We start from the raw sequence: 27,161 nt of genomic DNA, 5'->3' as shown, positions 1-27,161 counted from the left end.
TGTGTGCTTTAAGTTATTCACCCGAGAGGGCAAACAGAGATCGTGGCATCATCAACCTTCAAGAAGCTGCCAATGGAGTTACCGATGGCCTCAAAACAAGAAGGCTCCCAGAAATGGAGAGGGAGGTTGGGGAGGCGGACCCAAACCAGACGAATATAGAGAGATTCGGTAAGGGGGTTGAAGGAAGAAGACCATGGCTTAATAGAGAGAGAGTGATCCCCCCAAGTCCACAACTTTCCTAGAACCAAATCACAGTCAAGATTAAAGGTAAAAAAAGCAACGAAAAAACCTTTAGCACAAGGGAAAAGTTCAATGCCATGAGCAACTAAGGCTTCCCCACCTCTCCATTTGTTATATATAGGTTTTTATCTATATCATCAACTTGTAAGAATTAATGATATCAAGTTTGCACAATCCATAATAACTATTAATATTTCTAATTTCTGGATATAGATTGTGTAGGGCTTTTTTATCATCAATGTTTTGAATATCCTTCATAGCACTCTTCAACCTGATGAAGGATCACACCAAGATGTTAATGATAAAAAGCACTACACCATTGATATCCAGAAACTTGAAATATTAACAACTTGCAAGAAGTTTTAAGTATACTCATATTCATGATTTAACATTGTCATCAACATGGCTATTTGCAACAGGGTTCAGTATGAACAGTCACACCCAACACTGCACATTGCTTTTTCAGAAAGGCAGTTCTTTGTATTTTGAAATGTGTAGGTTTTTCAGCAAACAAGGCAAAGACAATTGGAATCTACTGGTAAACATGAAATATTCTTGCTTCAAATGCCATGAGAATAAAATAGTGCTGTGCACAGTGCAACCAGGAGCACTGATGATTTTACATTATGAGTGTGTAGGCTTGACAGAATACAAATTCCTCAACTCAAAAACAATTGTTTCAAACCCATCTTCCCTGAATAATTGATTACATCAGTACCTCCCGAATGTGTGCAAGCCAGCAAACAGTACATGAAAATAAAATAAAATGATGTTGACTGTAATTGCTTTTGGATTCAATTGTGTGATAGTTTTTGCATCAATGCTTCGGATCACACTCCATGATCCATCATCAGGATGAAAGAGTGCATAAGGAGAAGAAAGATTTCGTATCATGAATGCTGCCACCTCAATGGTTACTACCGTGGGAATGGAATTTTGTTAGGCAAAGATGGAACCAGAGAATGTTTTATGATTGATCTAAAATAGAGGTTCACATTCGCCTTCTGTGAAACAGAGGAAACACCTTTTGCTTTCACATTGAATCGACCATAGGCAAACACATCAGACAACAGGATCAATGCTTCTTAATTTTTTTATAGTTCCAATTAGCATCTTCAAAACAAAAAAAGCCTAATATACTGGCACAAAAATATCACTCATTTGATTTATGCAATGAAAAATTGTGAACTCAGATGATCCACAATATGATATACGAAGAAAGAAAATACCTCCTCCTATTATTTGTTCTGTGGTAAAATAAGAAAAAACAAACAGAAATAATTCTAGCTCCAGAAATCTTTTATTAATAATTTTAACTCAGACTGTAAACCCTCTGAGAATCTTGTGTAGAATGGATTCCTGTTCTATCATCCACAATCATGAATCTGATCTATTCTAAATTCGTTTTGAATGAAATTCTGTAGGGATTTCCAGAAGAAAAGGTTGTAGGGTTTTCCAGAAGAATAGGTTGTTACAAAGGGAATTAAATTGGAAACTTTTTTGTGTTGTAAATTCTATTTTCTATTTATAACCATAAAGATCTGTTATCATTTTTGTGTTGTAAATTCTATTTTCTATTTATAACCATAAAGATCTGTTATCATTCTTGAGAGGAAAAGATAATCATAATAGCTTATCACAAAATGGATAGGTATAATAACTCTTGCTCACAACTAAGTTGGTATCTACCATGAAGCATGCAAAATGCAAATAACACTAATCTTCTCCAACCGTACATGGTAGAGAGCTAGCAATGGCTGCAAGGTACAGTTCATGCAAAAAGTAGTTACTCGGTTTTAATCCACAGATTAATCCAAGGTGGACCATATAAGGGGAAAGAAGAACACAAATTAGTATGATGTTATGAACAGAATGGCAGTCAAGAATCAGCACTTTTTCATGTTCAATTTCTCCTTCAGAATCTTTAGGTTAACATTTGTAATTCTACAGAAGCAAAAATGGACATATCTACAGAATCAGGACTGGAAAACTCTTAACCAGCATACATATGGTCCATCATCGTAAAGAGAACGTCTCTTGAAAAAAGATTGCACAACAGAAGCCTTTCCTGTTTTTTGTACTTACTTTTACATATGTAACAAGCATAAGGATGCCCATTTTACCAGGAAAGCCATATGAGAGATCTGAACGTTCCCTAAACAGAGATGCCTTGTACTATATCTGTGTGTACACTTTGAATTTCCTCAAAGGAAACTTTTTTCTGTTTCGAATTGTGTGTGTCGAAGGTTGGGATTGTGGGTTTATGATGAAGAGATGCTGTGTCAGCTCCCTGATTAAGTAGAAACCTGGAGATACCAGGATATCCCATGGCAGCCGACATGTACAGAGATGTTGCTCCTCTACTACTTTTTGCATTGATCTCTGCTCCTTTACCGAGCAAAAATTGAACAGCCTCTTTCCTTCCACCTTCAACAGCACAATGTAGTGCAGTATGACCCTCTGCATCTTCAACCCTAATATCTGCTCCAAACTCAATTAGTTTTGCAAGTACATCAACATGCCCTTTCAGTGCAGCACAATGTAGTGCAGTCCATCCATATTGATCGCTTCTGTTTACAGGTGCACCCTTCTTCAGACATGCAATGACAGCCTCTAGATTCCCTCTTCTCGCAGCAGTCAAAAGCTCATCGCCCACTTCAAGGATTTTAAGTACTGATGTCTGCAAACAAGCAAACTAAAAATGTTAGCAACCAAAGGGGTTACCAGATTTCTTAGGTTTATAGCATTATGCATCTGTAAAGCAAAAGCCCAAGCCATTGGAAAATGTTAGCAACCAAAGGGGTTACCAGATTTCTTAGGTTTATAGCATTATGCATCTGTAAAGCAAAAGCCCAAGCCATTGGAAAATGTTAGCAACCAAAGGGGTTACCAGATTTCTTAGGTTTATAGCATTATGCATCTGTAAAGCAAAAGCCCAAGCCATTGGAAAATGATAAGATGCAGTTTACAGGTACTATTGTACTATGAGGGATGATTGTACATGCACACAATAATGTGGGTTTTGAGTATGTAAATGAAGCAGTGTCTCCTCAAGGAAATATGCATCCTTATGAACAAGGAGAGCATGGTTTTCACATTCACAAATAAAAAAATGCAGGTCACCAAGGGTGTACCAAACACAGAAGCCCAAATCTTTAATGAGATGACTAAAATTGTGCACAGGAAACTTACATGGCCTTTCTGCAAAGCTGCATCATATGGTGTTTCTCCATTAACAGCCCTAATTCGATTGTCCGCACCCGCGTCTAAAAGTAACTCTACAAGCTCTGGGTACCCATTTGCAGCTGCTCTAAAAAGAGCAGTCCTTCCATCGTTGCTTGTAGCATCCTTTTCTGCACCAGCTTCTAAGAGAAGTTTGACACAGTCGACATAACCCTTTGTGGCAGCACAATGCAATGCGATTCTCCCTTCTTTATCTTTTGCTTTTAGATTTGCCCCTCTTTCAATCAAAAGGGATAGAATTTCACGCCTATTCCAGGATGCAGCTAGATGAATTGCAGTCCAACCTCTTGGGTTCCTTGCTTCTGTATCTGCTCCTTTGTCAAGTAATTCCTTGGCAATTTCTACATGCCCCATGTAAACAGCTTCTAACAGAGGGGTTTGTCCTGTCTTATTAACTAAATCCACTCTGGCCCCTGCATCCAACAGTATTTTTGACATCTCAACATTCCCACTAGCTGAAGCTATTTGCAAAGCAGTTTTACCCCACTCGTCAGCCTCGTTACAGCAATTCTGCCTCTTAAGAATTTGTTTAACCGAATCTGTATCTCCTTTTGCAACAAGATGCCGAAGCAGGTGACCTCCTATGTAAACAACCTTTAGTTTACCATCTACGAAGACCTGCTTTTTCCGAGATGCAAACCAATCGTTGGGCACCTTATCTGGTAAGCTATTTCCATCCTTTCTGCAGTCAGGTGCCAAGGCAGTTTTTACGAGAAATCTGTCTTTAGAACGGGGATATTCCTCAGGGAGATCATTTCTTGGCTTCAGTATTATCTCAAAAGAAAAGTCTCCTTGAGGCGGTATGAACCCATTAGGAGGCTTCACCAAAAACTTATCTGGAGAAGAAGTTTGCACCTTGAATGCAACAGGCATTGTGTGCATCAGACTCTTGAGGTGAATCGTTGTCCTGCATTTACATCCAATTTCAAAATCTATCCTCACTTCATTCTCATGCACTTCAACAAGCTTGTCCATCTTTAGATTCAGCTTTACTTAAAGCAAAGCCCTAGCAATCCATAAGTCTCTAGTGATTACTGAATGAGACTGAAATTTGAGAGATGTGGAAATATGTGAAATTGCTGACATAAAACCTGCACAACTCACAGGTCTAATTGCTCATGCTTGTAGATGGGCTTTGTATTTTATGTTGATGCATACAATAAACCAGTACAGACTAGGCTAATCAACAAATAAATCTGATCTGGCCTTACAGTTGTAAACAGTTAAGCAGAATACACAGATTGCTCCGGATGAGGGATATGTTAAGTGATGAAAGCAATATGAAGACAAAGTGGGACTTTCACCTCTCCTATCTTGAGATAAAGCTCAGAAAGCAGCCAACAAAACAGTGGTAGACCCACAATAACAGATATACAATTGTGATGGATGATGGCCTTCATAAGTGCATATGTACTGCCCGCCTGAGAAATATTGTTTTTGTCATGAGGGCGTATGGCACCGAGCTTTGTTCGAGGTTACTGCTAATGTGCAAACAACAAGGAATTAGATGCAAGACAACAGAGGTCATGGATCATGGTAACCTCGTGGGAGTGAACTATGAACAATATCTATCGTTCGAGATATTAAAAAAAGAACAGACATTTGTATATAGGCCAACTACCAATTGGTACTGCAAGATTCTCCGACAGGCCAACTTGCAAAAGATAATTTTCTTAATTCGATGAATTAAGAGAAAAGAGATCCTCGGCGACAGGAACAATACTAAAAACAATTTACATTGTCCCCGCATGAATGCATAAAACAAAGAAAGGGGCAAACTGGAAAAATCCAAAAGTACTATAATGAGGGCTAAAATGTACACCATACCCTTATTAGAAACATACATTCCTCAACACTTTCAGCTTCCGGGACTGGAATTTCATGCTCATCTCAGTCATGCACCCACATCTTATCATTGATAAATAAACAATTTCATATTGATTAGCACTTATACCTCCAAAATTCAGGGTTTCTTATTGCATAAGCTTGTTTTGTTAGCATCCCAAAACTTCTATATTGCCGACAAATTCCAAATTAGTGAACCCAAAAAAACCCAGAATTTTCTGCAACAAAAACCATGTCTTCAAAAAAGTCAAATTTTGATCCTCAGAAAAAAAACCACATTAGTTTGTATGCTTCTATTAAAACCCATTTATTTTATATTTAAATATCCATGAACAGGCCTGACCCAAGAAAGTAATATCCATGAACAGGCCTGACCCAAGAAAGTGAGGGCTATCGCTATCTATTTCACAGTGTGAACATATATATATATATATAGATAATTTAACCATAAGTAAGCAGAACACAACAGCGCTGTACGTTATTTTAAGTGAATTTTTAATTAGTCTCAGACTCTCAAGCATGTCAGTGTGCACAATTGCTACTCTTTAGTCATGCCATGTCTACGTAGCACAATTTGTCGCTTAGAAGCTGCCTAATCAAAACCCTGAAGAGTGTTTTTTACTGTTCAGTTATGACGTCGGTAGGAAACATAGAGCGATTCATATATGATCAAAGATGAAGTCATTGATTTTTGGATTCAATTGTGTAATTTTTTTATATTAATATCATAAAAATGATTGAAGAAGGATCTATAGGATCTATAATTGAATACCCTAACTTCTCACTTCTTAAAATCTTATGTAGAAACTTCAAATCACTTCCATTTTTTAACAAGTGGTATTTGACAAGTCCCTTGTTTATAATTAAGGTTTCAGGGTCACATCATCAAATATGATGCCACATCAACATGCTTTTTGTAAAGGTGTCCCCAAAAATTTGTGACAGCAATACACTAACTTATGTTTTATTGGTGTGTTGATGTCGCAACACATGATATGTTGCTTTTTAGATCTAACGAATTAGCCATTATCAATAATAACAATTGTAAAGTCACAACTATTGATGTAATATTATAAAAAATATAAGCAATATAACAACTATTAGAATATGTCTTCTCCCTTAATTTAATTACATAATACACATAAATTAAATTATTGTTAATTATAATGAATATTTGTAAAAGAATAAATTAAATTTATTTTAATTAAGAATTAGGTTTTATAAATATTGTAAATGATGTAATATAATTAATTTAATTTAAAATCGAAATGAATTAGTTGATAGAATTAGCATTTAAAATTAAAAAAAGAAAAATAATTTTTTAATTAATTGTTTATTTTTGTAGTCATAAATTTTTGAGTTGTGATTTAAAATTGTTTTTTTTAATGTATTGAAAATGGAACAATAAAATTTGAAGAAGTCCATGCTTATAATGATTTTATATCACAAAGCTAATCTAAATAAATTGACCTTTATTTAATAAAATCATTTTAGAGTGTAAAAATGAATTGGCACTCTATGTTTTTTTGTACTTGCAATAACACTTAGACTTGCATTAATATTTAGACCTGCATTGAGAAACTATGATGTTGATGAATACATTTTAGGAACTTGTTAAGAAAAGGTTATGTTCACTTTAATCAGATTTTTAGACAAGTCAATTTAATGGTTTTTGAATTGTAATTAAAGACAATATGTAATCATTTAATATGTCTATTCAATTGGTGTAGATGATGGTGTGATAAAAATATCATTTACCAAATTTCAAATTCATAAAAGTATGTTCGGGTCAAGTTTAATGTATGATTTTAACTTGTGATTTAGATGTGTACCTATTCATATTGTTGTAATCTATTATATAAAGACAAAGAAATTGATATTTGGTTGTTTTCGTAAAAATGAAATACATTTTTCGTTTTATATAAAATCTTAGCATACAATTTAATTTTTTTGTGTTTCAAGTTAATACACAATGATTAGTTGGAGGACACTCTCAATTTCAATTTTGAAATTTAAGAAGACAAATTAATTTTATGTAAATTGAAATTTACACCCAACTTTCAAATTAAATAATTTAATAATTGTGACCAATCTCTAAAAATATATATAAAATAAAATTTAAAAAACATACTAAATTTTAATAAAAATGTGTTCCTTATATATTATTACATAAAACCAAATCCAATTATAATAAATATTTAACAAGACAATTTTCACGAATACCATGCTACAAAAGCTAAAGCTAGAATCAATCAATAAATCTTTGATCTACTAGTGAAGTTGAATGGTTCTAAATGAATGCAAGATCCCAACATTATAAGATCTAAGATTGAGATTGTGCCTCGAACAATTTTGATGAAAGCTTTTGTTATGGATAAGTTTCACAAGTGTACTTGGGGTAAAGGGCTAGGGAGAAAGAAAAGTTATTATGTGGATGAGTTCAATCCCACTTGTGATCATCATAAAAAAGCATACATAGGGGCTAATATTTCGTGGAGAGTCAAAATTCTTATTGCTCAATTAAGAACTAACTCTCATAACTCCATTGTGAAACTAGACGTTGGAAAAGGCCAAAAGAAACTTGAGAAGAAAAAGTGTATTTTTTGCACTTCCTGAAAAGTGAAAACAAAAAACATATAATATTAGAGTGTGATACTTTTAAGGACAGTGGGGACAAGTATGTAAATATCTTGACAACTAGTTCTTGGTATTATTTATTCAATATGGGGACCGTTAAGAAGTTGGGGATGCTCATCATCACCTTACATAGGAAAATAATTGAATTGTAAAAGTCGATTTCATCAAACAAACTATACCATAGACTATATAGGACAACCGAGACAAATATGTAAATATCATGACAACTAGTTGTTGGTATAATTTACTCAGTAAGTTGACCATTGAGAAATCGGTGATGCTCATCATCACCTTACATAAGAAAAAGATTGAATTGTAAAAATCGGTTTGATCAAACGAACTATTCCATTCCATAGACTATGTTTAATCGCGTGAAATACTTTGATAAAAATCTGATCCATTGAAAACATTAGGGCATTGGACAAAATACAAAAGGTCCGTTGTAGATGGGGCCTAGGAGGTCACGAGAAGGGACATGTTGAGCGTATTTATTTGGAATAATATGACCGTTGATAATGATATTTTAAAAGGAAAGAGAAATAAAAGATAGGAGCAGAACCCGTGAAGTGGCAGAAGATGCCTCGTGGAGAATTCCCGTGGAGTTAAAAGCTTAGCCGGCATTATAATAATGCATTCACGTGCTGCCTACTACTCTGACTTAAATCACATTTTTTTAAAATTCCCTTTCTCCATTGCTTTTTTTAAATGAAAAATGAAGGTTTACCTACTCACATAACTTTTTCTGAATTCAATAAATGATATTAATTAATTATTTTTTAATTTATTAAACTTGTAGAATTTATAAATAATTTTTTAAAATTAGATTTTATTTTTGCAGTTCATATATGAATTAAATCTTGTTTAAATATCTAAATCTTGATAGCTTAATATTGTACCATTCTACAAATTACAACTAGTAAAAACTTGACAAGTGCTTATTTAATTCTTTGGCTTTAATTGCAAGAAGAGGTTATTAAAGATGTATGGCTTCGAGATATTTTCTAAATATAGCTAGAGGATAATGACCAACTCTGATTTGATGTGAGACAAATCATCTTGATTGTGACAAGGGAAGTATCTAGATAGAGATAGGAGATAAGGGTACATCTTTAAAATATGTTAAGGTTAGAGGCTGGTCTTAAAGGTAGTTAGGAAAAGAACCATGGTGGAGAATGGCATTTTGAAGAAAAGTAATAATGGTCTTGTGATGTATTAGTTTGTGTATGTTTGAAAATAGAGTGTGAAAGAAAGAATTTGTGAAGTTGGATGGTTTTAAATTAGTCCACTAAGAATGTATGGCTAGGAGATCATTTTCAAGTATAGCTAGGGATAATGACACCCTATGGTTTGTTGTATCACATCTTACTTGAGACAAACCATATTGATTGTGATAAGAAAATGACCTCTCTATGGCACAAACACTAGATACCTATTCAATAGAGATATGAAATAAGGATACATCTTTAAAATATGCTATAAAGGTTAGAGGATGGCCTTAAAGGTAGTGATGAAAAGAACCATGATGGAGAATGGCATTTTAAAGAAAAGTAATAATGGTTTAGTGATGTATTACTTTGTGTATATTATTAAAATAGAGTACGAAAGAAAGAATTTGTGAAGTTGAATGGTTTAAATTAGTCCACTTAGAATGTATGGCTGGGACATAATTTTCAAATATAGGTAGGAGATAATGACCATCTATGGTTTGATGTATCACATCTCAATTGAGACAAACCATCTTGATTGTGACAAGGGAAGGATCTTATATGTCACAAACACTAGATACCTACTCAATAGAGATGGGAGATAAGGATACATCTTCAAAATATGTTAAAGGTTAGAGGATGGCATTAAAGGTAACAAGGAAAAGAACCAAGTGGGAGAATGGCATTTAGAAGAAAAGTAATAATGGTCTAATGATGTATTACTTTGTGTATATTTAAAAATAGAATGTAAACTAAAGAATTTGTGAAGACGAATGACTAGCTCCAACATATCAAAAAAGTGAGTAATGAAATTTCAATTTAGTAATAAATTTGGACAAAATCAAAGTGTGTTATAGTGGATGAATCAATTGTTTTCTTTCAACCTTCTAGTGGTTGTTGTGTTTTTTTTGTTTGGCTACTCTATTCTTTTTCCTGCTACCTATTGGTAGCATCTATTCTTTGTAAAATTAATTTGTTCAATATATAACAAAAAAAGAATCAAGTCTTTTCGAGTGCAAGGTCCTAACACTATAAGGAGTGAGGTTGGGGTACTAGGTGACTTTGACATAATGGATCTCTTAATCCTTGGCTCTTAGTTAAAAAGGTTTCAACCCAAGGCTTGTGCTCCCATATCAGATAGCTAAGTAATTTTGTGGATACAAAATCCTCCAATTAAACAAAATTACAAGGTAAGAGAAATAAATTTAATTATTTATGTAAAAATATACACTTATATTTAAAATGGTTTAATTAATTTGAGATAAGTGATGAAAAATGATGAGTTTCATATTAAATATTTGAGGCTTATGTTTAACAGTGAGATATTTTGTAGTAGTTATGATGACATCTTGAAGTAAGGGTTAAACTTATGGCATGCATCTAAACTTGGCAGTATGTGTCATCATAGGGCACCTTGCGGTACTACATGGATCTAAACTTAGCATTATGTGTCACCATAGAGCACCTTGACGTATGATTGATTGTATTAATGCTAATTATCTATACCCACCCACATGTTCTCTCCAATCTCTACCCCAATATTCAATCTAACATTGTAAGTCAACATGACACAATGCCACTTATGAAGATGCTTGGATCACATGGAATATACCAGAGTTCCATTCCTATTGAATGTGAAAGTAAATAGATATATTGTCAAGCTTCAATGGCCTAACCAATGCATTTTATCAATTGGTTTACATCCTTTATGTCATCTAAAAGAATTTATGAAAAACCAAAAAATAATTTGTTGGTCTACTCTAATAGTCAAAGAAAGTTTTCCAAGTGAAAAAGTTTGTTAGTGTATTTCAAAAATCAAATGGAATGAATTCAATAGTAAATCACTAGAAATTTTATGTTCAACTTTCTCATAGACACGTTAATGCTTACAATCTCCAAATATTAAGAATTAAAATGGACAAAACCATTGCATCTAATTTTAAGAGTGACACATCCCATTCGAAGATGTTAGATGCAAGTCTAATGTAAATTTGATGGAAGGTCTATAATATGTGTTCATGACATTTAAAGTGAAGGAATATCTTAAAGAGGAATATAAATAATAAAAAAATATAGAAAATGATGCTAGCATGTGTCATTATAGAAAATTAAAAAAAATTAAAAACTTATTTAAAAAATACTGGGTAAAGTAGTACATCAACAAAATAAGTAAATTACCCTAAATTGATAAGATAAGATAGTAAATAAACATAGGCACACTTTTCATAAATGAGAAAGAGAGTAGGAACTTCACTTTGTTGGTGACTTTTAAATTGTGGTTTATCACCTAATTCAATGCTATGTGATTAGATTTGTGATTGTAGTGATCTAATAGATTGTTGAATAATTGATTATTTGATGTAGTTAACTTATATGTTATAAAATCATTTTTCTATTTATAGATTTAACATTTCATATATTGGTTTGGTCCTTATCTATAAAAATGACAAAAGAATAGAAGAAAAAGAGAAACTATCCCACCATAGAGGAGACATAATATATATAGGGTAAAACTCTTTTGGATTAAAAAAACTCAAATTAAATGTTCTTAGAATGAATTCTCTTGATTCCTTGATGATTTCAAATGCACAAATAAATGTTCTCAAACATCAATACATAGAAAATAGTCATACAAATGTGTACCATGTCAACTTTCAATTACTAGAGGAAAGGGACTATAGCTAAGAGTTTGAATTTGAATTTGAAAAAAATGAATTGGGATCAATCATACACAACTTTGGATCAAACCAAATGTCATAGGATTGGCCCAAGACATAAAATGTAAGATCTTAAGATCATAAATGGATATATAAAAGTGTGTGTGAATAATGAGGTGAATATGTAGAAACATGTATAAACAGTTGAAGGATAAGGTTGAATATATGGAAGGGCATGTAAGTTGGAGTAAATGGGAGTGGATAGGGAGTGAGGAAATAGCCAAAAATTATAGAAGAGAGTGTCACTTGTCATTATGTAATTGCATTGATCCATTCTATCAAAATTATTCCACGTATACAAATTTCACCATTATAATTATAAAGATTTTTTTTTAAGCACTACTCAATAACATAAAGTCAGTGTTCCACAACCGTTGGGGACGAGGGGACGTGTTTTGTGGACGGGGGGACAAAGGGCCTAAGTTTGTGGACGACGACAGGGTGGTGGTGTTGATATAGTTATACATATACTTATAGTACTTGAAAAACTAGTTGTGAAAAGATGTATAATAATATAAGAATTACATTTGTAATGAAGTATAGGAAATTAGTAAAATTACAAAATAGAAAAATTTAAAATATTAAATATAAATACAAAGATTTCTTGAATGCTAATTGCTAAATAAAATTTGACAAATTAAATTGTCAAATTGGAAATTTCTATTATTAAAATATCATATGAATGTTTGATGTCACAAAGTCTGTAATGATGATTACATGATACATCATTACAATGAGTAGCAAATAGCAATTGCATTACAAAAGACAAAATGGCAAGATGCTCAAATCCCTCAATTTTTTTTTTTTAAATTTAATTTCTTTTTGAGTCTGACGTGTTCGAATGGGAGACTCCTGCAAGTCTCCTTGCCCCTTAAGCGATGCCTGGGAGTCTCCCAAGGAGTGTTGGAGATGTCAGATGGGAGATTTGTACAAGTCTCCTCGCCCCTCAAGAGACATCTGGGAGTTTCCCAAGGAGACTTGGAGATGCCTGGGAGTTTCTCAAGGAGACTTGGAGAATCCTGGGGGTCTCCCAAGGAGACATCTGGGAGTCTCCTAAGGAGACTTGGAGACGTTGATATGTCTCCCAAGGAAACTTGGAGACATTGAGACATTTCCGCGTCTTCGACGGAGCACTGACGACGGTGGTAGGACAAGCGGAGACGCCAAGTCCCCGTCTCCTCATCTCAGAAACGTCCCCATCTCGAAAAATGCGGGCTTGAGGGGGGGGACGTGTTTCCGTGGAACTGCATAAATAATAGGAGTGATCCTAATCAAAAAGGATCCTCTACTTTATAAAAGAGATACAATTCAACTTTATCATAGAGTGACTAATTTTGTAAAGGAAAGTAAACTTTACTTCGGGTTAACCTAGGATAATTAGGCCAGTGTGATCAAATAAGCATAAATCAACCTAGATAAACTAAATATGCTAAGTGAAACAAATAAATTAGGATAGAAAATGTAAAGGATAAATACACTTAACCCTATGATTGAAGAATATGTGCCCATAATGAAGAGTCTAGAATTAGAATAGCATATAAGCTTGGAAATATGTCTCTTCATCAATGAAATGTTTTAGGACTTTCACTAAATGTTTAATCTATTTAGGGTCAAGTTAGGGTATTTGGATTATATCCATCATTCTGGAATCATCCTTATCCTCTAGATTTAACCATGCTGTAATTTAGAAATTTGATTTGATAAAGAAAATGCTAGTTCTCTTTGATAAATGATTTCACCAGTCATTACATTAAGATTAATCACCTTCTAAGATTAAAGAAACTAATCAATTAATTTTTAGATTATATTACATTAATTAATCTAAATTTTTTAATTAAAAATAATTAGCATTCTTTGAACAAGATAAACCACTATAAATAAAACAAACTATTGCTACTTGAAGAAATTAGAAATAAAATTTACAAATTATATAACATGAGAAAATAAGATAGAGATAGGAACTTGGTATCAAATATAGAAGGTACACATCATATAGATGTACACAATAAGCGTTGTCATCCATACAACCTAGAATATTGAAGAGGTAGAAGTAAAAATGTATGGCTTTGGTCTAGTAGATTTCCTAATTTATAAAATTAGAAATGGGAATGTACTAATAGTATACAAATGATGAAAATATAAAGAAATATGATAAATGGCTAGATTTACATTGTATCAAATGAAAGATAGAAATGAATAACAAACAATAAAACACTTGAAAACCTTAATTCAATTGAATGCTCTCAAAGTACTCTCAAACACAAGGAACAATAAAAATATTTGGGTTTGTTTGGGGGCTTGGCTTTAGGTCAAACCTCTATATTGGTCTTTTGACCTCCATAATAATCAATATATAAAAATTAAAATATTATGTGTCTAAATATAAACTATATTTAGGAATGGTGAGAATAGTGCTAATGAAAATAGTGTAAACTATAATTATAGATAAAAAGGATGTGAGAATCCTACGGTGCTCAAGACCACTACAACAAGAAATCTAAAATAATAATTAAAGAATGAAAAATATAAGAGAAAAAGAACAAGATAAATATAACATGTGAAGGCTTGAGGAAACAAAGGAGAGAGAAAGTATTGTAAGAATAATATTGTAGGGATATATAAATTCTCACAAGGAGGAACTAACAAAAATCATGAGTTATGGGAATTTGTAAAGAATATTGGAGATTGTTGTAGAGTATCAAGGCTACAAGAAGAGAGAGTAAGAGTGAAATAGTAGATTAAAAAATATGAGAAGCAAGCAAGAGGAAGAGGATGACTTAGGAAGATGTAAAGTGGCAAGGTACTTGAGAATGAATATTAAATGAGAGCCTATCATGGGATTCTAGTGTAGCATGTGGGCATTCACAAATAGCACTAGTGTCTAGATAGTTTGGGATTTAGAAGGATGGGACATAAGAGACATGTGTAGTTAACACAATTGCAATATTAACTTGAAAGAAAAATGAAAATGAGAGATAAGGTATTCACACCATGGGAAATAAAAAGGCTAAAATGAATCTAGAGATGCACTAAGGGGATGGAAACCAAAATGAGTGAAAAACTTAGCTTGAAATTTAAGGTTATAAAATTTTATACATTATACCCGTGCAGTATATTATTTTTCTCTACAATTATTGAATTGATATTTTGTTCCTAGATATTGATTATGTTGGTTAACTTGGGTTGTTATTTTTTTTAAATGTCGTATAAGTTTTATTATTACATTGTAAGGCTCGACAATTTGTCCTAGGTTAACCCTTAAAATGTATTTAAATATGTTATCCCCAAATTCTGACTCGGTGAAAATGCATGATAACCCCTACAAATTTCATCGGATTTGTAGCTTACATACTCTAATGCAGGCTTATCAAGGTACAAGTCATGTACTCTTGAGCATAGTTCATCTCCAAATCGTTTCTCATCAAGCGTCAAAGTCCTAAGTCATCATTCTGGTAGGTTTTAATGTCTTAGAGTTTTTAAAGTCCCCTGCAAGGTCGAGTCTTAGAACTGACATTGCAAATTGATTGCATTGTCACTTGCAATCGGGTCTCTAGGACCCAATTACAAGAAAAGCCTTTCTCCCATATGCAATTGAGTCTCAGAGACATGATTGTATGTCAATTACCATGGACATTTGTAGTCATATTTCAAAGACCTGACTGCACAAGAGTCGCACCTTGATTATACTTGCAATCGGGTCTCTGAGACCTAATTGCAAGGAAAGCACTACCCTCACTTGTAGTTGGATCTCTAAGACCCAAATGCATGTCAAACACCATAAATACTTGTAGTCGAGTCTCAAAGACCTAATTGCACTTGATGTACACCTTATCTCACTTGTAAATGGGGTCTTTGAGACCCAATTGCAAGGTTTCTTTGCCCTTCCATTGCATGTAATCAGATCTCTGAGACTCGATTACACTGGAAAATTTGCATCATGATTGGATACATGTAATTAGGTCTTAGAGACCTGATTACACGTACAATATTATCTTTCATACTTATAATCAGATCTTTGAGACCCGATTACAACATAAACTTTGTATTTCCTTTGAACACTTGCAATTTTGTCTCCAAGACCCAAGTTGAAATTAGGACCCCAAACTTAGTCAAATTTTCTTCTTTTTTTGAATTTTCAGAGTTTTTATTCAACAACACATGATTTTTGTTAGATTTTTGTCCAACTATGAGAATGCTCAAATCCATTACTATTTCTCCATTCCAGATGACCCAGAAGCACAGGTTACCTTGCAACAATGTGAAGACTTCAAGGAAAATCATAATGAAGACATGTCTCCAGATACTTAGTTTATTGTCATCATGCATTATGTAATTTGGTTTTGACATATTACATTGAAAATGAAAAGATTTAATTACATGTGATCACATTACAAGTCAAAATAGATAGGACTATAATGTGGAATAAGTCAATACTTAGTTAGCCTTCTCCCACATTTTTCTCATAGCCTCTCCTTTATAAATATGAGGGGCATCATTGTAAATAGCATTTTTTTGGCAATGCAACAAAACTCTGTTAGTTTGGGAAGCACTCTAAAACTTTGTTTTTAGGTATAAATCAAATTGGAACCAATAAAAGAGACAAGTTGCTTTCAATCTTTGTGTTGGATCAAGATGTAATATGATGACATTATTTGGAGTTGATTGTGAATATTATGGTGTTATCTAAAAGAGATTTAAACCCAATCTTGTAGTCTTTGAGCTGTTTATTATGTTTAGAATCAATGTTATGTTGTCAAACTTGATCTTGTAGTATTCGAGCTACTTATCATATTTGAAACTAATGTTTCATGCTCAAGCAACGAGATAACTTGCATTTTTTGTGTGTTGCTTTTACCTTCTACATTTGTGCATTTAAGGTTAAGTGTATATTAGAATATTTGAGCTACACTATTTTGTCTTTGTTCCTGAAGCTTTATAGGAAGTCATGGAAAGTCTTTGAGCTTTCATGAGCTTCTTAGTTACTAAATCTGCTTGGTTGTACTTGAAAGATTATTGTAAGAAAGGATAATCTATTGTGAAAGAAGAGGATATGATGAAGGAAGAACACCTATTCTGAAAAAAGAGAATAAAGTGAAAGTAAGACCTTATTGATTAGCTTAGTATACATACTTTCAACTCCTAATTAAGTGTTAGTGGTTTTAGTAACAATAAACAAGGGGAGCCTCCCCTTACAAAGAGAGACTGTGTCTCGCACATTGTGGTTGAAACTACCATTTTGCAATTGGTTGAATCAAGTTAGTTGCAAAATATTCACCCAACAAAATATTTATAGAAATTATAAAGCTTCATGTAACACCCCTTCAAAGCACCAAAAAAGTGTAACTATTGTTTGCCCCTTTAAAGCTCTGGAATGAGAATATTTTTAATGAAACTTCATTTAGAACGAATACATTGGATGCCTTTGAATATTAGCACATAGTGTCAACCTTCATAAAGCATACTTAGTTGACTTAGTGTAGGAAAATCAAGGGAAAAAATCAAATAAATTTAAATTTTAGAAAGGATGAGGTTAACCTTATGACATAAAAATGATCTTGAGTGATGGAATGGTTAGATCTAAGAGGTTAATAGCTATATAGAGGTAGTTGCATGGAAACATGGACATATAAGAATAAATTATTAGTATATTTGTAAAGATAAAGTGGGGGCTAGGGTAATTGGGACATGCATATGTGTGGATAGATAAAGGCTAAAATAATGGGCCCCACTTCATAAAATATTGGAGTATTTGTCGATATGTGTACATATTGATATTTTACCTCAAAATAAAGATAAAACAAAATGGGAAATGGATTGTATGATCAAATTCATTATGAAATATGTAAAGGTAAATAATTTCATACACCATCTCACACATAAGGTACAACACAAGATTGCATAATGGTGAAGTCTCATATGTTAAAATTTGATCATAACCACAAATTTAGATTCAACCAATGAAATATAATCTCCTTATTCCCATTTTTAATGAAAAATGGTATAATCTTAGTTATGCTCTCTAGAAACCAAAGGCTACTACTCAAGCTCAATTTTAAGCCTTAAAACTTCTCTGTTATTGACTACTTATTGGTGATAACCTTCAATTTCTTTAATTTCAATCCCCTTATGTTGTCTATTAGATATAAAAGAGAATCTACCAAACATTTTTATTGGTTTTATACTTATTACCAATCCCTCTAACAACATTTCCTACTTTTTTCTACTAGATGCCTTCCTTATGAAACTTATCTAGAAATCCACATATGGAGAGTTAATGCATCTTGCTAAGTTATTTCAAAATCACATCATTAAATGATATTTGCTAATATATTATTTTAAATAATAATTACTAAATTAGTTGGAACATGGCCCTTCACGTTGCAGTGGCTCTTCCCGCCCATGGGGCAATTTCAAAATCTGGCGATGGCACTTCTCGGCCCTCGACCTCCACCGTTCCTACGGAGGATTTTGGTGGCATGGGCTCTTCCATGGTGGGCGATGTGGATGTTTCATCTCGCCCTTGTGCCTCTGCTGTTGGTGTTTCGTAGGGTGTGCGACCTTCTGGTAAGCTGCCAAATGCGGCTGTGTCTATTGGGCAGAGGTGGATTGGTGAGGCACTGAGGTCACGACTAGGGAGACAGCCGTATGGTGGGTTCATTCTTGTTGTTAATGCCATCTCTATTAATATGAAAGCAGAGATGACATGGGAAATATATCATAATTCTTTTATTCTCTCCTTACATGGTGTGATATGTCGGTTTAGGGGTAATGCAATGCCCCACCAAGAAACCCAAAAGGATCACACTAAAACAAAGGAATAAAAGCGATTTTTTTTTTTTTTTAAACATAACATATAATCAAGGTGCATTAAATTATAATATTGCACTAGTTAATTACACAAGTGGAAGACTTATCCATATTCCTAAAGGGTTTCCAATGAAGATTACTTGAAAAAGAAACTGAAAGCTTAAGGTTCACTTAACCACTTATGATGCATGCTAACTATCCCTAATACATTGCAATGATATTCATTTAAAGAGCTGGATTAGACATGCTTCAATTACATACTAAATATTACATACATCTAGTTTACTACAATAAAACATTCAATAACCTCATAATTACCATTACAAAATTTAACAACTTATAATACCTCACATACATTGCATTTAAATTACATGATAACATATGAATTAAATAAAGATCATATAATGTTTTACATAGTTTACAACATGCCAAGAAGGCATAATAATACAATGATACAACTGAACTTATAAGGTTCAAATAGGTACAATAATGAATCCAAGGAGTACAAAGGAAATCCAGCTGGGACAAGGAGAAGAACCAGTCCAAGGAGAAAATGGAACATCTGCAAAGATAACCCTCGCAAGAAGAAAGCGAACCTGATACCGATGGAAAGTGACACTACCACCCGACCATGTGGCTCAAAAAGAACCACCCCTCTGTGCTAGGAGATAGCACTAAGACCCACTAGCAAACAAGGAAAGAATACATGGTCTCACAAAACATCAGATCCACTCACAAACAGAAAACTCGCAAAACATGACTCCACATCAAAATAGGTGAGTACAACAAGATTAGACACTAGTGACCATAAGGGAAGAGTGTCATCACATAGCTTGGTATGGTTATCCTAGTAGGCCTCCATAGGTCCCGACCTCCATCATGGGTTATCCTAGTAACCTCTCCTAAACCCTCGACCCCATCCAAGTCTCATGTGGACCCAAACAATCCTTTCGTGAGGATAAGGTTGTTGATTTTCCATTCCAGGCCTTCTCACTGCATCCTGAGTCTGTACTAGTACTCAACCATGAGCGAGGCATAATTATCTTATTTAGTGTTTCATCTACCAAGCCTCCTAAATATTATTACGTTATCACTTACTTAAGCAAACTTTCAATGGGTTACCCTGCAACCACTTTGGGCGCGGCCCCCAATCAAAATCCACTCTCCCATATGACACTTAACCAAAATCACATTAACTCCCAAAACCAAGGTAGAGACATGAAAGAGTACACGGAGTTCAAACGATAGAAAACCCACTTGGCCTAAACAACCCTCACACAAGGTTGACTAACTGACAAGCCCTTGACAAGAACCAATTATAGCCACGAAGACAACCATATGACACATCTGACACATTCGACAAAGGACTTGCAGTTTCGAAAATAAATACGAATACAGTAATTAAACACACATATTCGTTAATCCAGATTGACAATAATCTTCTTATATAAAAATGCCAATTGGCCAAGGTTTTCAATACTATATTTTTTTAAATGCCACATTAAAATGACCATTCCACAATAACTAAGCTCCAAAATTCCATTTACACAATTATACATATTTTCTAATACATATAAAAATATCAATTAATTAATTAATTTTTTATTTTTCTCAAAAATAAAATAATCAATTCCATTAAAAAAAAAAACATTGCAACTAATAATTTCTCATACCCAAAATTCTTATATATTTATCCCCATATATATATATATATATATATATATATATATATATATATATATATATATATATATATATATATATATATATATATATATATATATATATATATATATATATATATATATATAATATTATAATAAATTAATATAATTAAAAAAAACAAAAAAACTCATAATACCCCCAGCCCCCATGTGGTTCTATGGCCATGCGAGCCCCAAAGAAAGGGGAGGCGATGGCTTGGGGGCCACAACGTGGTCCCCAACATAGCCTTGGTTGTGGTGGGAAGCCACGTTGTGGCTACCACAACGCCTTCCCCATGGGAAGGGGAAGCCACGGGCTCCCCTCCCATGGGGTGCGTGGTGGCTAGTCCACCACGTAACCCTCCAATATATATATATATAAAACAGAACCCCCATCAATAAACATAGTCTTAGACAATTTTATGGGCAAAATTTTTGAGAAATGATTTTTCCCAGATACCCCTTTTTTATAAAAAAAAACAAAGAACACAACATATAGTTCTAGAAATAAAATCAAAACTGAAAATGTTTTTACCAGCATGCCACAAATACCAAAATTGACAAAATTTTGCCAGCGTAACGCCCAAACATGGGTGAAATTGAACAATTACAAACTCTAAATTCATAAAATAAAACTAATTTTTACAAATAACCCCCAAATAGAAAGATTTAAATCTACTTTGAAACCAAATCTTTCCACAACCAAGAAAATAGATTTGGGGATAATTCTAAAACTGATTTAAAAACATACTAATTTTGCATTTCAAACACTAAATCAATGATTCAACAAATTTAGACATCAAATCTTTTCACACATAGGTTTCTTCAATCAAATAACTTTTTTTCAAACAAAACATAGATATAAAAAAAAAAACAGAATCCAATCACATGAAATTTCTTCTTCAAAAATTGCTTCTTCTTCCCATGAAGAACATGGTAGAAATAGGAAAATTTTAACCTAAAACTATTTTAGGCTGAAATTTTTCTCCACCAATCAAAATCATTCCTCATAAAGTAAATTTGTTTTTTAAAAGAAACTTTTCTCTCCCAATTTATTTTTTCAAATAAATTAAAAACACAAATTTCTATTCAAAAGTCAATGAGAAGGATATTTCATTTTTTTTTAAAAAATTCTATTTAAGTTTTCAAAGAAATGCAAATACATGATTTAATTTTCACAATTTAGAATATCAATTAATCATTCCTTATTTTAATGCATGGAACAATTGATTTAATCATTTGTAATACTAAGGGATCTAATTTAACTTTTATCCATTTATTTAAATAAACAAATAAAACACAATAACTAATAAAACACTTTAAGCTTTAATAATTAATTTTATCGAATGAATTATCCGCAACTAAAATAACTCAAGCAAACACACGACTCGAACACCGACAAAGGAAAAACTGACAAACAATAGGGACGCTCAATTTGAGCACAACTAGGGTAAAACGTAGGTCTTAGGACTATCTCCTCCACTTCCATCGGATCAGTAAGGTACACTCAGACCTGTGGAGCCAGGTGGAGACGATACCCCGTACCTACACGATACTTGTACTTGCAATTGCCTGTGTCAACGAACCATATGTGCATATATATACAGACACGAAAAACACACCGGTGAAGGAGAATCATGACGTTCCCTATCTCACCGAAGTGAATGAGGGAAAATCATCTCCTCACACCCCATACACTTACAAACATGAAACATGAATATAACTCACCGTACGTATAAAATGAATATGTCAGTCTATGTCAGTAATCCAATAAAATCGCATTTAACCATCAATAAGGAAATGTTGTGTGAAAACATACACTACAACTCAAATTAAAGCATATCACAACATCGCATAAAGTCTAAATAAAATATCACAATAATGTATCCACTGAATAATTCAACTGAAGTCAAACATGAGTCTAAAACGTCTGATCGAGAAAGGGGTACTACATTTTTGGCCTTCCCTCCCTCAGTTGCGCACTTGGATCTCAAAACAATGGGAGCCTCTTATTACTGCTAAAGTTCATATTTTCCCCATAGCTAAGGGTTTTTTGTTGCTAAGTTTGATAATGCTCGGGATAGAAACAAAATCTTATGTGATCATTTTTTTAGCTGGGAGGGTAGATTTTTGTTGATGATTAAGCCTTGGCACTCTGATTTCAACCCTTCTCTTGAAATGTTTAATAAGATCCTTCTTTGTGTTTAGCTTCCTAATCTCCCCCTTGATTTATGGGATGATTCTCTTTTAGAGGAAGTGGGTGATGCCCTTGGAGATTTTTTGATGGTGGATGATGAATCCTTTGATATTTTTTACTTCACCTTTGCCCACATATTGGTTGAAATGGATGTTTCAAAAGGGTCGCATGTTGAGATTTTACTCAAATCTTCTAAGGGTTCTTGGGGTCAATCTTTGGACTATGAAGGGATTCCCTTCCGATGTAGAATATGTTTTAAAACAGGTCATGCAGCTGCACAATGTGGATTTGAGAAAAAGGCAATGATGACTACATGGTGGAAAGGGGCTTCTCAACAACATTGTATGGTTGAGAAGAAATCTGAACAACATAGGAGTTTTTCTGAGGTGTTTGCAATGGAATCATAAGATCTAGGGGCATCATCTTCGAATGCCACAAATAGAAGGGTTGCTGAAACTATGCAAGATTCTCCTGTTGAAACCCCTAAAGTGAGAGGGAATGGGCCCCAGGATGCTAATTCTGGTGATAGCAGTTTGACTATCAATTCTAGTGGCTTTTCTGATAAGGCCATGCCTACAAGGAGGAATATAGATGAAATATCTGAGATAGTGGTTGCAAGCATTCATTCTCAGGATAATGGTGCAGTGGTTTCACATGACAAGGCAACACAAGTGGACAAGGGTTGGATTTCTATTAAGGGCAAGAAAGAAAAGTTCTCTAAGCCTTCTTTTGACATGACTCTCCGCTCTCACAAGAGTAGCTCTAAATGTAAATCTTGATGGTTCTTAGTTGGGGATTGGTTTTAGGCTGGCTGCAAGTTGTTCTTTTTGTAGCTTTGTTTTAGGTTGGCTAGCTACAAGTTGTTATTTTTGCAACTTTTTTACCCATGGTTGTTTGAGCTTTCATGTTCCTTATGTTTGGACAACTTTTTGGTTGAGGGTTCTAGATCCATTCAAAATCTGATTGTAAGGGTTTCGAGTCCCTTCAAAACCTGTTTTTGCTTTAATCAAAAACATCATACCTCTTAAAGTTACAATGTTAGGTCTTGTATCTAGCTTTATTTTTTAGGTTGTCAATCTTGCAAATATTTTGCATGATACTTTATAGACTAACAAGGAGCTCAAGAAATAGATATAGATGGATAAAAATTTCAGATCAACTAGGCATTATGCAAAAATTCAAGGTGATATAGCTAAGTGAGTTGATGAAATTACTAGGAATTAAAATATTTATCCATCTTTAAGTGTGTTGAATAACAAGATCTTATAATTAGATTTGCAGAGTTCTTTCCAAGGCAAAAATTACATACATAAAATCTAACATGCTAAAGGAAGGAAAAAAAAATCATGTCAATAGAGCAATTTTCTTTGTTGAGGAGGTTTTTGAACCAAACTCCAAGATGTAAAAAAATGATTCTAGGGTAGAAGGTAAAAAAGATAACAATTATTCCCTCAATTTTTTAGGAAACTTGAGTCTTTGTAGTAACTATATTGGATCATTTTGTATAATCTATTTTAGGTAATCAAAAGAGTTAATCTCAAAACCAACAAGTATCTGCATATGATTGGGTTTGGTAATACTATTGTGAATGATTCTTTTATTTTATACCATTAAATTAGCCAAAGGCATTTATAAATCTAAAGAATGGATCAAAGTTTTCTAAGTTAAGGATATAACTGTATATGGATTTGATCTTGACATGTATAAGATAATGAAGTTTATTGAAAAAATTAACTGAAAAATATATAATTGGCTATGGTTCTATAAGAACTATGTATAAACACATCTTAAGGAATTGTAAAACAACTGTTATAAAGAGACTATATAGTCACTACACATAAACCTTGACACTAAACTAGATATTATTGGGAGCATCAAGCATTGAAACTTTGTGAGTTTGCATGGATATTCAATTTCTACACGTGAATCTATATTTTTATGACTACATGACAAATGGAATTTTGTTGGACATCCTACATAGATCATCATAGGATATTACATGGTATTGGTATACTCATCCAACCATAGCCTAGACGTTGTAGAAGGATTATTATATATCCATGATGATCATAAACCATACATTGTTCACAAGGATGTGAAGACTTCTAACATTCTTTAAGATCATAAATTTGAAGCACATTTGTCAAACTTTGGTATTGCCAACAAGATAGATAAGAAAAAGGGGTACATTATATATCCAACATTGCTTTGGAGTTTGCTTATCTTGCTTGTTTTGTAAGATTTTATTTTTCTTAGGGTCTCTTATTGGGTGTGCATATGGAAAATACAAGTTGCATGTATTAGGAGTCTCTACTTAAAAGAAGTTATTCTAGGGCAATAGATTGGATTATTTGACAGAGTTCATTGATAGGATAAGTTCTTAGAAGAATGGCATGTGACAATTTACTAATTTAAGAGGTTATGAGAAAAAATATATAAAACTCACATATTTAACCACCTCATTCTTAGCTAGCTTTATTGTAACTATCATTAGAAGATGGAGACTTTCTTTGATAATACTTTCTATTATTCCTCATCTAATTTTAGTTGGTGATTCTATAATTATAATCTTAATTTTACTCAGATTATTATATTACTTAAATAGGTTGTAGTCAGTATATAACATTATTGTTACGTTTTACTAACTACAATATTTTAATAATTTGATTATTTATAAACAACTTTTTTATTTAAAAAAATTATCTATTCTATTATTATAAAACTATAAATTACATTTTTAAATATACATTTAGTATAAAATATAATTGAATTATTAAATTTAAATAATAAATTTGACTTAAGCCCTTCACAATTAAGTACCAATAAAACATTACATAGTAATAATTGTTTTATATACTTCTAGATATTGGACTTGGCACAAAGAAACATGGTATTCCATCACAAATTAAAGTGTGGAATTTAAACATTTGTCTCCTTAATGGAAGTTTCGAACTATTAAAGTTATACCTCACCCTCCGAGCTCTTATGATGGTTGGCCAACAACTCACAAAATTTAATTCATCAAAGCCATTGACCAATCACAAAGCATTTAAAATATTGTTTGCTTTTATGGAAACAATATTGTTTCAGATGATTTTATTGTGAATTTAGGGAAATATCATTACTAGGAAAGTGACAATACCTAGAATAATAGATAATAGACAAGTCATGAATTGCAATATTAGAGCTCATCAAGAGATAAGATAAGGTCAATTTTTTTTATTATTATTATAGTTTTTTAAGTTTAATTTGAAAGCAATGTAACAGATCTTCCTAGTAGAGATTAGTTTCTCTACCAACCTAGATGCCTAGGGATCTATTTGGTAGTTTTCCAATTGCCAAGTTCAAAGAGAAGTCAAGTTGTGTTAGAAATTATAAACTTTACAAAATTGATGTATTGATAAAAATATGTGTAAATAATATATAAAATATTCATAAAAAAGATGTAATATGGGTTCATCTGTGAGCAAATTTCTGGAATTGATTGTGTGCGAGTTTTTGAATCAACGTTTCGGATCACACTTTGTGATCTATAATCAAGATGAAAGAGAGCACACAGAGTGTGATCCGAAACGTTGATTCAAAAACCTGCACACAATCAATTCCAGAAGTTTGCTCACAAATGAATTCTATGGATTGTGGAAATCTCATATCATCATGTAATATGGGTGTTAATTTTTATTAGGTGTTGAATTTTTCAATGTGTTAATCATGAATTAGTTATGACTTTGAGTTTTGAAAGTGAAATATATATTAAAGCAGCATATATATTTTTATTATGTGTGGTCTTTCATCACTTAACTTAAAGGTTTTTTCAAGACGAGGATAAGGGATTGCAAGGGAATAAAGTTACTTTTACATAAATTGGGTTGTTTGAATAAATGTAAGGATAATTTATTTTTGAGTAGAAGGTTCATGATTTTTTAAAGGGATGATGTTGGGGTCATGTTTAAGGTGATTTCAACAAAATGAATATCCCTCAATCTTTGACACCAAGCTTTAACAATTCATTTAATGCATCTATGATATGAACTCTCGATAGTAATGGTTTACTAAATTACTTCAAGATGTTTATCTCTCAACAAAAAATGCAAACAAATAAGAATATAATTTACTTGGACTTAATTAAGAAAGGAAATATTAGAATTAATTAAATGAAATGTTATTTTATAAATTAAATGTAAAGAGAAATGCATTTAGTTTTGGGAATAACAATGAAAATTTAATATTAATGTCATGTATAATTCATTCCTCCAAGTGTAAAACTTAATGCTTATGGTCTAATGAGTTACTTGAGCTTTCAATGGTCTCAACAATGCTTGCAAGTCAAACTCAAGCCTCTTAAGATTGAACCCAAGTTCCACATGATGATCTAATGGACATAATTGACCTGTAACCAATATAACCCTCTTACCAAAATGTGAACTTTTGCAACTTAGTTCACTATAAAATCTAATATCTAATTGTATGTAAGGACATCAATATTAAATAATACCTTTAGAGCAGTAGCTATGGTAAAGTTTTTCTAGGTCAACCTCATTGATGGACCAACTTTAACCACCTTGGG

At 32.9% G+C, this 27,161-nt stretch overlaps 1 protein-coding gene across 1 annotated transcript; it reads right to left on the bottom strand.

The window, feature by feature from the left end:
- Positions 1 to 1,860: 1,860 nt before the first annotated feature.
- On the bottom strand, positions 1,861 to 5,734 carry LOC131047468 (protein VAPYRIN). Its single transcript, XM_057981371.2, has 2 exons — positions 3,433 to 5,734; positions 1,861 to 2,920 (listed from the first exon to the last, which is right to left on the bottom strand). Exons 1-2 carry the CDS (start codon positions 4,456 to 4,458, stop codon positions 2,396 to 2,398), a joined length of 1,551 nt encoding a protein of 516 aa, XP_057837354.1. The 5' UTR covers positions 4,459 to 5,734; the 3' UTR covers positions 1,861 to 2,395.
- Between the last annotated feature and the right edge of the window lie 21,427 nt (positions 5,735 to 27,161).

This window comes from Cryptomeria japonica, chromosome 7 (genome assembly GCF_030272615.1).
Source record: "Cryptomeria japonica chromosome 7, Sugi_1.0, whole genome shotgun sequence".
Lineage (NCBI taxonomy): Eukaryota > Viridiplantae > Streptophyta > Pinopsida > Cupressales > Cupressaceae > Cryptomeria > Cryptomeria japonica.
The sequence above is the reverse complement of the archived record's forward strand: the minus strand, read 5'-3'. Positions and strand labels throughout refer to the sequence as shown.